Raw genomic sequence first — 12,046 nt, 5'->3', positions numbered from 1 at the left:
TATCAGCTGAGCGGGTCGGATGCCACTAGGATAAGGGACTAATGAGCCACATGTCGTCCGAGTGGGCGCCAATTTAAGTACTTAGCTTGAATGAGTATGCCGCTAAGTATGAGTGACTCAGCAAAGGAGAAGGGGTCTCCTAGTGACCGATCGGGGCCAGATATGGAGGATATGGGTCGATTTGAGTTTCGCCATTTTGACGTCATGAATGTTCCGGTATGCTGTACTTAGCCATTTTTGGCTATGCTAGTGAGATTTCCCCTTCTTGACTGAGGAGGTGTCATGGCGAAATTCTAGCCTTTTGAGCCTCCTTTTGCTCGCCTCTATTGACTTGATAGTCTTAGTTTTGCTGGACTGATCTGGGTGATGCAAGGCTTTTGATAGTGTGCCTTTGAAGCTGAGATAAATTTCTCATAAGTTGAGCAGGCATCTGAGGCCGAGTAGATGCCTTGGCTGAGCAAGCACCCAAGGATGAGCGGGTACATCAAAGGAGTAGGTACCGTTGATGAGTTGGTGCCTTTGATGGTGAATAGGCACATCTGGCTCAGTTCATTCTTTTCGCCGAGGGGGCACCCAAGGATGAGTGGGTACCTTAAATGAGTAGACCTCGTTGATGAGTCGATGTTTTTGATGAATAGGCCCCTCTGACTGAACTACATCATAAACTCGAGGGTGCCACTTCTTATTCTGGAGAGGTTTTACGGTTCTGAGTCACCATACCCCTCGTTCAGATCAGTCTTCATGGGTTGTGTTCTTCAATACAACCTCTTCCGAGTGATAACAGGTTTTCCCCTTTGAGGGTTGACACGGTCCTTCCTCTATTTAGGCCCTAGCCGGTTAGGCTGACCATCTCAGGAAGGACAAATGATCTCCTCACGACGAGTGGAGACCATACACATCCGACTTTGCTGGAGAGTTTGTTGAAGATGAGATGCAATCAAGGTGACGTTTGTTGAAGTTATGTGCATTGGGTCAGCTACTCACATCTGACTTGATGTTGCGGGATGACCGACTCCGTGGTGGATTCTCCATTGGGGTGGAATCCTCATCATTCGGACAGAGGGATAGCACCATAGGTGCATATGGGATGCTTGAGCTCTCCAGGAACGGTTGGCTTGGGAGCATGTCTTCATGGTTGGGGCCATTGCTGAGCAGCAACGAGGTGAGTTTTGCTGAGTAGCCACAAGGTGAATCTTGCTGAGTGGTGGCGAAGTAACTTCTTGTACTTTCCCCCACAGACGGCGCCAAACTGTTTCTGCTAAGAAATTGAGGGTGATCACAAGTGTTGATGTGTGCTGAGAAACTTGATATGGCCCCAAGAAGGTACGTCTGAGCTCCGTTATCCGTACATCTGAATCCTGCAAAAGGTAAGGTTAGCCTACCCCGGGGTGGTCCCGGATCGCCCCTCCGACGCTCAAGTCAGTAAATGATTGAGGTAGAGAGAAAAGGGATCCATGTAGAGAGAGATGCTCTGGGTTTGGCAGCTTAGAATCGCTTACCTTGGCCTGGTGAGACAACCCCTATTTGTAGAGGAGAGGAGCCCCAATAAATGAGGGTATTTTGGTCACCTCCAGCTGGTGGAGGGATGGCTTTCCTAGATGTAGGGGCAGTTTAGTAACTTTGCCATAGGTGGGCTGGTCCAAGAAATGGGCCCAAACACTAGTTAATATATTAAAAGGCGTTCTTAAGCAAGGAACTACGCTATGTGGCGCTATCTCTTAGAGTGTTTAATTTATGTAAACACGCATACAATAAAAAAAATAGATATACACCAAAGTCTTAACCAACAAATCAAGTAATGCTTAGTGTTATATTTATAAATTAAAATGTCATTAATAAATAAATATTATAATACCTGGAGTATAACCCGGACTTAAAAACTAATTAAGGGTATTAATTTTGACCCTACATTATAAACATTTTGAAGGGCCAAAAACCTGTACTAGAACGAAGTGCCAGCAAAAAATAAAATTCATTATTATCTTCAAACTTTCGGTATCACACTTCTACTATTTATCCTCCATCACATCATTTAATCTGTCTTCCCAACACTTACTCTCGCTTTCTTTGTCATTATGCATTTTGAATTTCTTATTCTAAAGCTTTGCAACATCTCTTGACCTTCATGCCAATCTCAAGTGTGAAAGGTCATTTTGAGGTGGAGGGACTAATATTAAACAAAAATAAACCGCACAAAAATGATATAAGATAAAAGGAGCACAAGAGACATAAAAGAAGGTGGAAAATATATACATTTTGGCAGGGTCGTTCTTGATAATTTTTGGACCCTAGGCGGATCTAAAAATAAAGGCCCCTATATGAGTCGATCCTAATATTTTATAAATCATATAATTAAAACCTTCGTACCTAAAACTATAATCTATATTTTATTAATGATACCAATAAAAAATAAGCACATAATATTATAAAAAATTGCACAAAAATAGCAGAAATTTCACTAAATAATCAAAAAGTGTATCAATTTTTATTTAACTGGTCATAGTTAATTTCTTTTTTTGGTCCCCACACGATCGTGGGCCCTGGGCGGTGGCACTCCTTGCCTACCCTCAGAACCGGCCCTGCATTTTGGTCATGTACATCAATCTTCATATATTGATACATAGATCTTGACGTGCCTTATCTGAATGAATTGGAGTACGTGAATGGGAAAATGTGAGAAAATATAAGACGCGCATGCAAATGCAATCCCATGCGTCTCTCAACAACATAATTAATCACGAAAGTTTTGAGAATAAAAATACAAATCTTGAACAAGCTATTTTTATTAAAAGTAATTCTTTAATTAACTAGAGTAGGAGAGAAATCATCCTTAGAAAATAAAAGCAATTTTATAAAGCAAAGTGTGTAATTAATTATGATTTTAATAAGATAAAGTAAGGGAAATATTGTCAATTAAAGTTGCCTTTTATACCAAAATTGAAATTGTTGCAATAGATGTGAAACTATCCAAAATAGTAATTATTGTAGAGAAATTCTACATGGTGGCCTCCTACTTTGAGTTTTTCTACTTGGTGGCAAGCTAAAATAAAATTTATACCAAGTGACCTCCTACTTTAACTAATTATAGTTAGTGGCTTTAATTCACTTAAAATCTAACTAACCCAATATTTAAAGTAAATTTACTAACATACCCCATAGTTAATTATAATTTTAAGGGATAAAAATCCTCCCATTCTCTATTAAAACTCACGTCTCCTTTCCGTCTCACGAATTCCCCACGAAGTGAAACAGGTTTGAGGGACATGAAATGATAAGGTATGTTTATAAAAAAAAATCTTCTTGTTTAGCTTTGTTGGCAGCATGAGAACTTGTCATACGACCCATATGCATATCATGTGGTTCATCACAAAGTATCTGAATTGGTAAGATGTTAAGATTGTTGTTTCTTTAGGTGATTGTGATCTTAGAATTGCAGCTGCCATGGCATATTTTGGATTAGATAAACAACAATCAAAGAAAAAAAAAAGGGAGATTTGAGGATGAATTAAATTGGGTTGGTCTTAGAATTCGTCAAAATTAATGATAAACAAAGGTTATCTTAAAGAAGAAAAAACTGGGAAAAATTGAGACAGTAAATAGTAATATACTTCTATATTGGGCAGATGTGAAATAGAAATGGGTAGTTATAATTTTTTTCTTTTTTCAGGGAAATTAAAAACCGACAGTTTGTTAGGAAGAATGATGATTGACAAATGAGTAGATATTCACAAATCACACACAAAGAAGATGAAGACATAGAAAAAACAACTAATTTCTCTCTCATCACAAATAAGATGATCCTACGAGGGTTTTTTTTTTCTTTTGAGGGAAGAGGGATTGGGGTTTTTTAATTAGAGTAATTAACTAGGAGGGTTAGGTTAGTAAATTTACTTTAAATGATGGATTAGCTAGGTTTTAAGTGGAATAAGGTCACTATGTATAATTAGCTAAAGTAGGAGGTCACTTGGTATAATTTTTTTTTTTGGCCTGCCACCAAGTAGAATAACCCAAAATAAGAGGCCACCATGTAGAATTTCCCATAATTGTAATATAAAAAGAACGGAGAAAGTATATTGTAACCCCGTCTCATGTACGAATCTATAATATGTAAACTTCTGTGTATTATAGGAGCTTTAGTGCTTTACCATTTAATACTACCATACATCATCTATTCTAAAATAAGTAAGATGTTGATGGAGACTGTGGAAGTAAAGAAAGCAAAGAGATAGAAGCAAAGATATTGAAAGGCGTTCTTAAGCAAGGAACTACGCCACATTGCGCTATCCCTTAGAGTGTTTAATTTATGTAAACACGCATACAATAATAATAAAAAAAAGAAATAGATATACTCTAAAGTCTTAACCAACAAACCAAGTAATGCTTAGTGTTATATTTATAAAGTAAAATGTTAATAATAAATGAATATTATAAATACCTGGGGTATAACCCGGACCTAAAAACTAGTTAATGGTATTAATTTTGACCCTACATTATAAACATTTTGGAGGGCCAAAAACCTGTACTAGTTAATGGTAAGGCGTAAAACATTTTCCTCGAATTTTTTTTTCTCTATTTTCAATTTTACATTGTTTGGTTCGCAAAGGAGTGTAAAATCATTTTTCCTTAGAGTAAAATTGTTCTCTCAATGATGGAAAATCATTTTTCTTTGCAAATGAAGGGAAAATTGTTTTCCTTTCTTTTCCTTATCTCTCTTGTACACTACTCTCACTACCTCATTACTTTCCCTTTCATTTTCCTTTCATGTCATCATTTAACCAAACAACGGAAAATTAATTTTGGAATTGTATTTTCCATTGTAAATTATTTTTCATGAAAATTATATTACACCGAAAATAATATTTTACGCCCAACCAAACGGAGTCTTACTCTCGCTTTCTTTCTCTTTATGCATTTTGAATTTTTTACTCTAAAGCTTAGCAACATCTCTTGACCTTTATGCCAATCTCAAGCGTGAAAAATCATTTTGAGATGGAGGGACTAATATTAAACAAAAATAAACCACACAAAAATGATATAAGATAAAAGAAGCACAAGAGACATAAAAGAAGGTGGAAAATATATACATTTTGGTCATGTACATTAATCTTCATATATTGATACATGGATCTTGATGTGCCTTATCTAAATGAATTGGAGTACGTGAATGGGAAAATATGGAAAAATATAAGATGCGCATGCAAATGCTATCCCATCCATCTCTCAACAACATAATTAATCACGAAAGTTTTGAGAATAAAAATACAAATCTCGAACAAGCTAATTTTTATTATTATGAATTGAGACACTAATAGTAATGCTTAACTTTGGAAAACAAGGTTACACTAATGCATATTGCCCAACTTTTTAGATTTTTTGTTTTGATGCTCGTCATCGCTTAACAAATTGCTGGTCAAAAAAAACCAATCAATATTGATTCCATTTTGCTAGCCAACTTGATAAACCAAAAGGGTTTTCCCACTGAAAACATATAGTATCCCCAAGCCAACCCAACTAGCACACCACTGCCAAACCCCATAACTACGATTTCGGACATCGACAACATTCGTTCATTATCATTTTTAGGATCATCTTGATTATTAGTGGTGCCTTTTGCCCTTCTTTCTCCACACTCAGGTAATGGTTTTCCACATAATTCGAGATTCCCCTGGTATGAATTAGCTGTGTACGTGTCGAAGTTGAAACCATGAGGTATAGACCCCTCCAATAGATTGTTCGAAACATTGAAGCTCCCAAGAAATGTTAAACTAACTAATTCTTGAGGGATACGACCAGTAAGTCTGTTTGATGAAAGGTCCAAATCTTGAAGCAAAGACAATTTTGCAATTGATGGAGGAATGTTCCCGGTTAAGACATTATGAGAGAGATTAAGGTTACGAAGTGAGTGTAATCCCCCTATAACATATGGAATCTGTCCAGTAAAGTTGTTGTTGGATATATCAAAGGTCGACATCGTCACAATAAGCTTTTCATATTTTTGTTGTAACCCATTAAATGTCAATACCATAGAGTACGGACTAACTGAGTCCCCCAGGTACTGTGGATTCCCAACACCAGACTCATTCATATTGCGCATGGTTGCAAAGTTTTTGATATATCTTCTTGGCAACTTGCCACAAAACTTATTGTTAGATAGGTCGATAATTTGTAGCATAGGAAATGGGTGATTAACTTTTGGTGAGCTAGTTATAGGACCGTAGAAGGCGTTAAAACGCACACTGAAAACTTGGAGACGTGGGAGGTTGTCTAACCATGAAGGAAATTTATCTCTTAGCCTGTTGTTCCCGACATTTAGGAGTTCTAGACTTTGACATTTGGACAAGGACTTAGGTAGAACTCCTTCGAGTTGATTGTCACTAAGATCTAGATACATCAATGAATCACATAACTTTGAGAAGTTTGCGGGTATGGTACCGTTCAGTTTGTTTGATTGGAGAAATAATGTTATGAGCTCGATATTTCCAACACAATGAGGGATTTCACCAGTCAAAGCATTGTTTGATAATTTAAGTGTTAGAATCTTTTCCAGATTGCAAATGGATTTGTTTCCTGGGTCAAAAAAATTTCGTTAGATTGTTAAATTAGAAGATATTGAGATATGAAATTCTTTGACAAGAATAATAGCACGAAGCTTCTATCAAACAACGTACTCCAATGCTCATAGATTTTTTTGGTGTATCAATAGTAATTTATTGTTAGTTAAAATGTGAAAAGACAACATGATTAAGTAACGTACGTATGGCAAACAATAGAAAAACAGTGACAAAAAAAGTGGTACATAAATTGTAAGCGTATAAAAATTTGATTGGTATGTTGCATAGTTTCTTTTAACCAAAAACATACTTTATGCATAGTTTCTTTTAACCAAAAACATACCACTTTTAATCTCATATTTATTTTTCAATCCAGGAATTTGATCATATAATTATTATACCTCTTCCATCTCATATTAATTGCAATATACCTTTATGCAGAGTCTTAGTTAGAGGATAAAAAGCGGGACATGATTTTTATCATATTAGTGTTAAAGTTAATTTCATTGAAGATATTTGTATATTTTGGTTAATCATGTGGGTCCTTTATAGAGTGTGTCATATGTGGGTAGATGATGAGGTTATAGACCAAGAAGTAAAAAGTAAATAAATAAATTATAAGTGTTGCTATTAATATGAGGCAAAAGGGTATAAAAAGTGTTGTGATAAGTACAAAGAAGAGGAATACATAGTTTATAAAAATAAGAAAAGTAGTATGTTATGTACAGTAATCTTCATATATTGATATATTACAAAAATACTATTGTCAAGTTGGATATCTCCATAATGCAAAACTCATAGTAAAATACCTAAAATCCAAGTGAATATAATAAATAAAGTTATATATATCTCAACACAGTTAATTAATATTATTATACACAACAAATTAGTTAGATTTGTACATTATTTTGCACATACAAAAATAATTCATATTATTTTGAGCAAGATTCTTTTATATAATTACATTTATTTTTTTAGGGATATATTTAAATAATGCAAAAGTGAGAATGGACCAACTGAAAGAAAAATTAGAGCGAATATATTCAAAAGTAGCAAGTTTAATATACTTTCTTACCTGTAATATCATTGGGTATCACACCAGAAAACTTATTTTGGCTAAGATCGAGGGTCTGTAGCTGCTTACACTTGCTAATCTCTTGAGGGATACTTCCGGTGAAGCTGTTCTTAGAGCACTCCCAATGGTGATATAATCCATTACCAAAATCAGAAATTTTGAGTTGAACAAAAAAAACAAGCACCACATTGGTGATACAAAACCTATCACCAAGTGACATATCATGTCATTGCTCATCATGTGGAAAAACTCATCACCATGTGGTAAGCTTGAACCGTGCAAATTAAAGACAAAAATTGCATTGTCACACACAGCCAGTCAGTGGCAAGCTGTCACGTGGCTGCTGTTGTGTTTTTTTTGGAAATTTCGTGGAAATTTCCACGGAATTTCCCAAAAAATTCCTATTTAAAAAAAAAAAATACCAAAATTCATATTTTTTTTCTCCTCTATAAAATGATACCCATATTGATATATTTCAGAACAAAAAAAATAATTAATTTTTTGTAATTAATTATTATTTTACTAATAACCCAATAATGATAATTAATTTTGGTAATTAATTATTATAATTTTAAGTAATCATAAGATGATTCATTTTTATTTTTAATATGTAAATTATATTATTTATTGAAGTAGCAGAGACAAAGTTGAGATGGGGTAGTGAAAAGTAGGAGGGATAAAGTGGAGTTTGATGGGTTTTTTTTTTTCATGAGTGGGGTGGAGGTGATACATTTAATCATGAAATGATCAAAACATGAGTAAGTAGGAAAATTTGGTGATCAAACACATCACCATTAGGAATGCCCTTATAAAGCATCAAATACCGAAGATTAGAACAGTTTCCAATGGTCGCAGATAACTTTCCTGATAGCTTATTATTAGAGAGGCCAATGCTCGCAATATAAACACAATCACCGAATTTCTCATCGATACCTCCACTAAGAAGATTGTCATAAAAGGAAACCACATAAATGTTTGGGAGGCCAAACAAGCCCTTAGGAATCGACCCGTTTAAGAAATTATTTCCCATGTCCACGTATTTAAGTGAGTTGCAACTTCCCAAACTCTCAGGAATTGGCCCAACCAACAAATTATAGCATGCGTACAGAAGTTGGAGTTTGTCTCCTTTGCAAAGACTTAGTGGCAAACTCCCACTAAAATTGTTATTACGTATATCTAGATATTGCAACTTCCCGTTTGTACCTAACTTTTGTGGGATACTCCCTGTGAAGTTATTCGACCCTAATGAAAGTGATTCCAACTCCGGAAAATCTCCAATATAATCAGGTATACTCCCATATAACTTGTTTTGATCAAGATTAATATCGATTAAGTTTTGAAGAAGAGAATAAGATTTCGGAATCTCACCAGATAACCTACATAAAGAAAAATCCATATATTTCAAACTCTTTAATGAACCCAACTCAAATGGAAGACCCCCAGAAAGATTGTTCCAGCCAAGATCCAATGTTTGAAGCTTCTTAAGTTTCCCAAACTCCGGTGGAATCTCACCGTAGAAAGAGTTATACTTAAGGTTAAGGTACCTGAGTTCCGACATCTCAACGACCGATAAGGGAAGAGTGCCATTTAGCTTGTTGCTGGAAACGTCGAGATAGCGGAGTTGGGTGAGGAGAGAGAGAGAAGATGGGATTGGACCTGTGAAACTGTTGAAGTAAACGTCGAGATGGCGGAGTTGGGTGAGGAGAGAGAGAGAAGTGGGGAGTGGGCCAGAAAAACCGGTAGATTGAATAGAGAGGTTTTGGAGGTTGGTGAGGAAGCCTATATCAGGGGAGAGAATTCCTACGAGGATTAAGTCGGTGAAGTTGAGAGAAATGACGGAAGAAGAAGAGGAGGAGCAAGTGATGTATGGCCAACTGCAGTGGTGTGTTGTGTTTTTCCATAAGGAGAGATAGCTATTCGTACCATTAGTAATGGCAGATTTGATACTTAGTAAAGCTTGATGTTCTGTTAGTGTTCTGCCATTGATGAAGTGGAGGTGATGAAGGAAGACAAACAAAAGGAGGATTTTCATTTTCATTATTGTTTGTGTTGTTGTGTTTGTTTTACCCTAATAATAAGAAGAGCTCCTGGGTTTGCATGAACATAAATACTTGTGAAATTTGACTACTTTAACTTTGATCATGTAATGAACCTTCCAACACGTTAACTCTAGTCTCTAGCTAGGAAGACTTGAAGGTTGACTTGTAGAAAACGTGTATACGCCATATGATCATATGAGCCAAGTCTTTGATATGAGTAGTTTAATCATATGTCTTGTGGAAAAGGTTGGAACATTTCCATTACTTGCAGTGTTTTTCTGATTGGATTCCCACTATTCAACTACATGAAATTTACACTAGAAAAAGATAATCATGAGGGCTTGGAAGTTCGAACCTATAATCCTATATAGTACGGGTACTTTTTCTAAGTCACGTACTCGTACGTATATGAGTACCCGATATAATACGTATCCTGTTTGGATACACGTACCTATTCCTAAAATTTTGAAATCTCGACGTTGTCAAACTCTGTACCCATATCTGTCTCTGTGCAACCTAGCTTGGAACTACTCCATATGTGACTCTACTTCAAACGCACGGAGTACTTATGTTCATCAATGTGTTTTCAACCGTCTGCTCAAAACTTTTCCCTCTTTTGTTCTGTTCCAGAGAAAGAATGATGGCAGATGGTGAAATAGTACGTCTTTATATTTTTGTCCAACTTGTCCTTTTCTACGATTTACAATTCCATGAGTTTAAAATCTTTTTCTTGACCTTCTCATAAATGTTAAAATTTGCTTTGTTCTAGGATGTTTTTGACATCTTGAATGGCATCGCAATCACTAATGGGACTGTGACGAACAGCGCGTATTTGGTGAATTATATATTCTTCTACGAATGAAAATGATGAATGCTCTTATATTCTCTTTTATAAATGCAAATGATACTACTTCTAAATGTATTTGTAAATGAAAATGATACTGTATGTTCTTTTATTCGGAATTGTAAAGTCTTATACTTATGCTAAAGTTGCTAAAAAAAATGTACAGAAGTTTGTTGATCATGTTTTGTTCTTTTCAGTAACTGGAAAGTGTTGGCTAATAAAGGTATTTGAGATCAAGGTGAATCAATCGAAGGATCATTCCGATGCCGATTTCGACGGTTGTGTATCCCTGTGCCAGCCAATGTAGAAGCCATGAAGTAGCAACAATGGCTAGGAAGACTAGATCTGCTCTTTACATTACGTTCAAGTTAGATTCAATTATTTGTCAAACATAAAGGACAACTTTTTATGCATTGTTTCTAAGGAAGGCATCAAATGGTACTTTGTCCCATTTTTATTTTGAGGTTGGTTTGCTATGTAAACTTCAGTGGTTATGGTAATATTGAGCCGACTCAAGCTCGATTCCAAGCCTACTTAAGTTATAATCCTTTTCAACTCAATATATCACCCATAAGATGAATCTTATCTTGCAACTAGATGATGAATAGTGAAAAGATGTATTCTTCTTGATTAATGACAAAAACTACACAATATGGACATAAATTCAGCAATTTGAAGTATTGAGAGAGCATTGTTTTCGCATCAATAATTAAACTGTCTTCAATTGTAAACATCAGTGAGCTAAGAAGCACCGATGTCTCTGTAATAGAAAATGCATAGGTCTAATAATGCAACTTGATATAATGCTACAATGACACTACAAATAATAGTGTAAGAATAAATCAGACAGAACAGCTTAATTGCATTAGTGTAAGAATAATTACTCACTTCACCCCAAAGCCAAATTAATATTTGCCTATTTGCCTTGGGACTCATGATTGATGAAAATTTTGAGAGAAATCAAAAAAGTAAATATGTTAAACACCGAACATAATTTCTTCCAAATATAATTACTTCCGCTATTTCAAAATACTTACAATCAAACTCATTGAAACACATATCTAAATAGATAATAAACAAGATAAACAAAAAAATTAATTAACATACTTTAAACAACAGTGTTAAGTTACAGGATTATCAAATGTTAATACTTTAATTAATTTATAAATTAAAACTTGTTTATTACTCTTACAATTGCATGTCAAAAAACTTGGTTGCATGTATCAAAAGGGAGAAAGCATATGTTAAAAAAAGGGAGTACAGAATCCCTTTTCAAAATATAATGACTTCTTAACTGCAATTACATTACCCAAATTGTAATAAATTAGAGATTTAATTAAAAAAAAAAATACAATCTCTAAACAAAGGAAAACATCACAACACAAAAACACACACAAACTCACAAGATAATTAGAAAGGCAGCAAATTCTCAGGTCAAAAAGAATTATATTGAAAAGAATTCTTCTACAATTCTCTACACTTATGTACACAAGATCAACATGAACTATTAACAGGTATATATATATACTCAAAAAAC

At 34.9% G+C, this 12,046-nt stretch overlaps 2 protein-coding genes across 3 annotated transcripts in view; one reads left to right on the top strand and one right to left on the bottom strand.

Annotated features, from left to right (window-relative positions):
* Window positions 1-10,991, top strand: part of LOC104891854 (glutaminyl-peptide cyclotransferase) — a 70,829-nt gene extending 59,838 nt beyond the window's left edge. The window contains exons 9-11 of one of the 2 annotated variants that reach the window (XM_057393809.1): window positions 10,296-10,323; window positions 10,435-10,500; window positions 10,707-10,991. In XM_057393809.1, the coding sequence (XP_057249792.1) occupies window positions 10,296-10,323; window positions 10,435-10,500; window positions 10,707-10,709 (97 nt within the window). In that variant the 3' untranslated portion in view covers window positions 10,710-10,991. The remainder of the gene's footprint in view (window positions 1-10,295; window positions 10,324-10,434; window positions 10,501-10,706) is intronic. The other variant, XM_057393808.1, reaches the window with a different exon arrangement.
* On the bottom strand, window positions 5,255-7,846 carry LOC104888621 (receptor-like protein 20). Its single transcript, XM_048642470.2, has 2 exons — window positions 7,627-7,846; window positions 5,255-6,567 (listed from the first exon to the last, which is right to left on the bottom strand). Exons 1-2 carry the CDS (start codon window positions 7,844-7,846, stop codon window positions 5,411-5,413), a joined length of 1,377 nt encoding a protein of 458 aa, XP_048498427.2. The 3' UTR covers window positions 5,255-5,410.
* Window positions 10,992-12,046: the final 1,055 nt, after the last annotated feature.

Source organism: Beta vulgaris, chromosome 4 (genome assembly GCF_026745355.1).
Source record: "Beta vulgaris subsp. vulgaris cultivar EL10 chromosome 4, EL10.2, whole genome shotgun sequence".
Lineage (NCBI taxonomy): Eukaryota > Viridiplantae > Streptophyta > Magnoliopsida > Caryophyllales > Amaranthaceae > Beta > Beta vulgaris.
This window is presented reverse-complemented; position numbering and strand designations above follow the sequence as displayed.

Bases quoted from the DNA above. Each gene is read 5' to 3' on its own strand.
- LOC104888621 (XM_048642470.2), bottom strand. From the start codon at position 7,846: ATGTCACTTGGTGATAGGTTTTGTATCACCAATGTGGTGCTTGTTTTT. The intron at 6,568-7,626 runs GTAAGAAAGTAT...TTTTTGACCCAG, and splicing joins GATACCCAATGATATTACAG to GAAACAAATCCATTTGCAAT.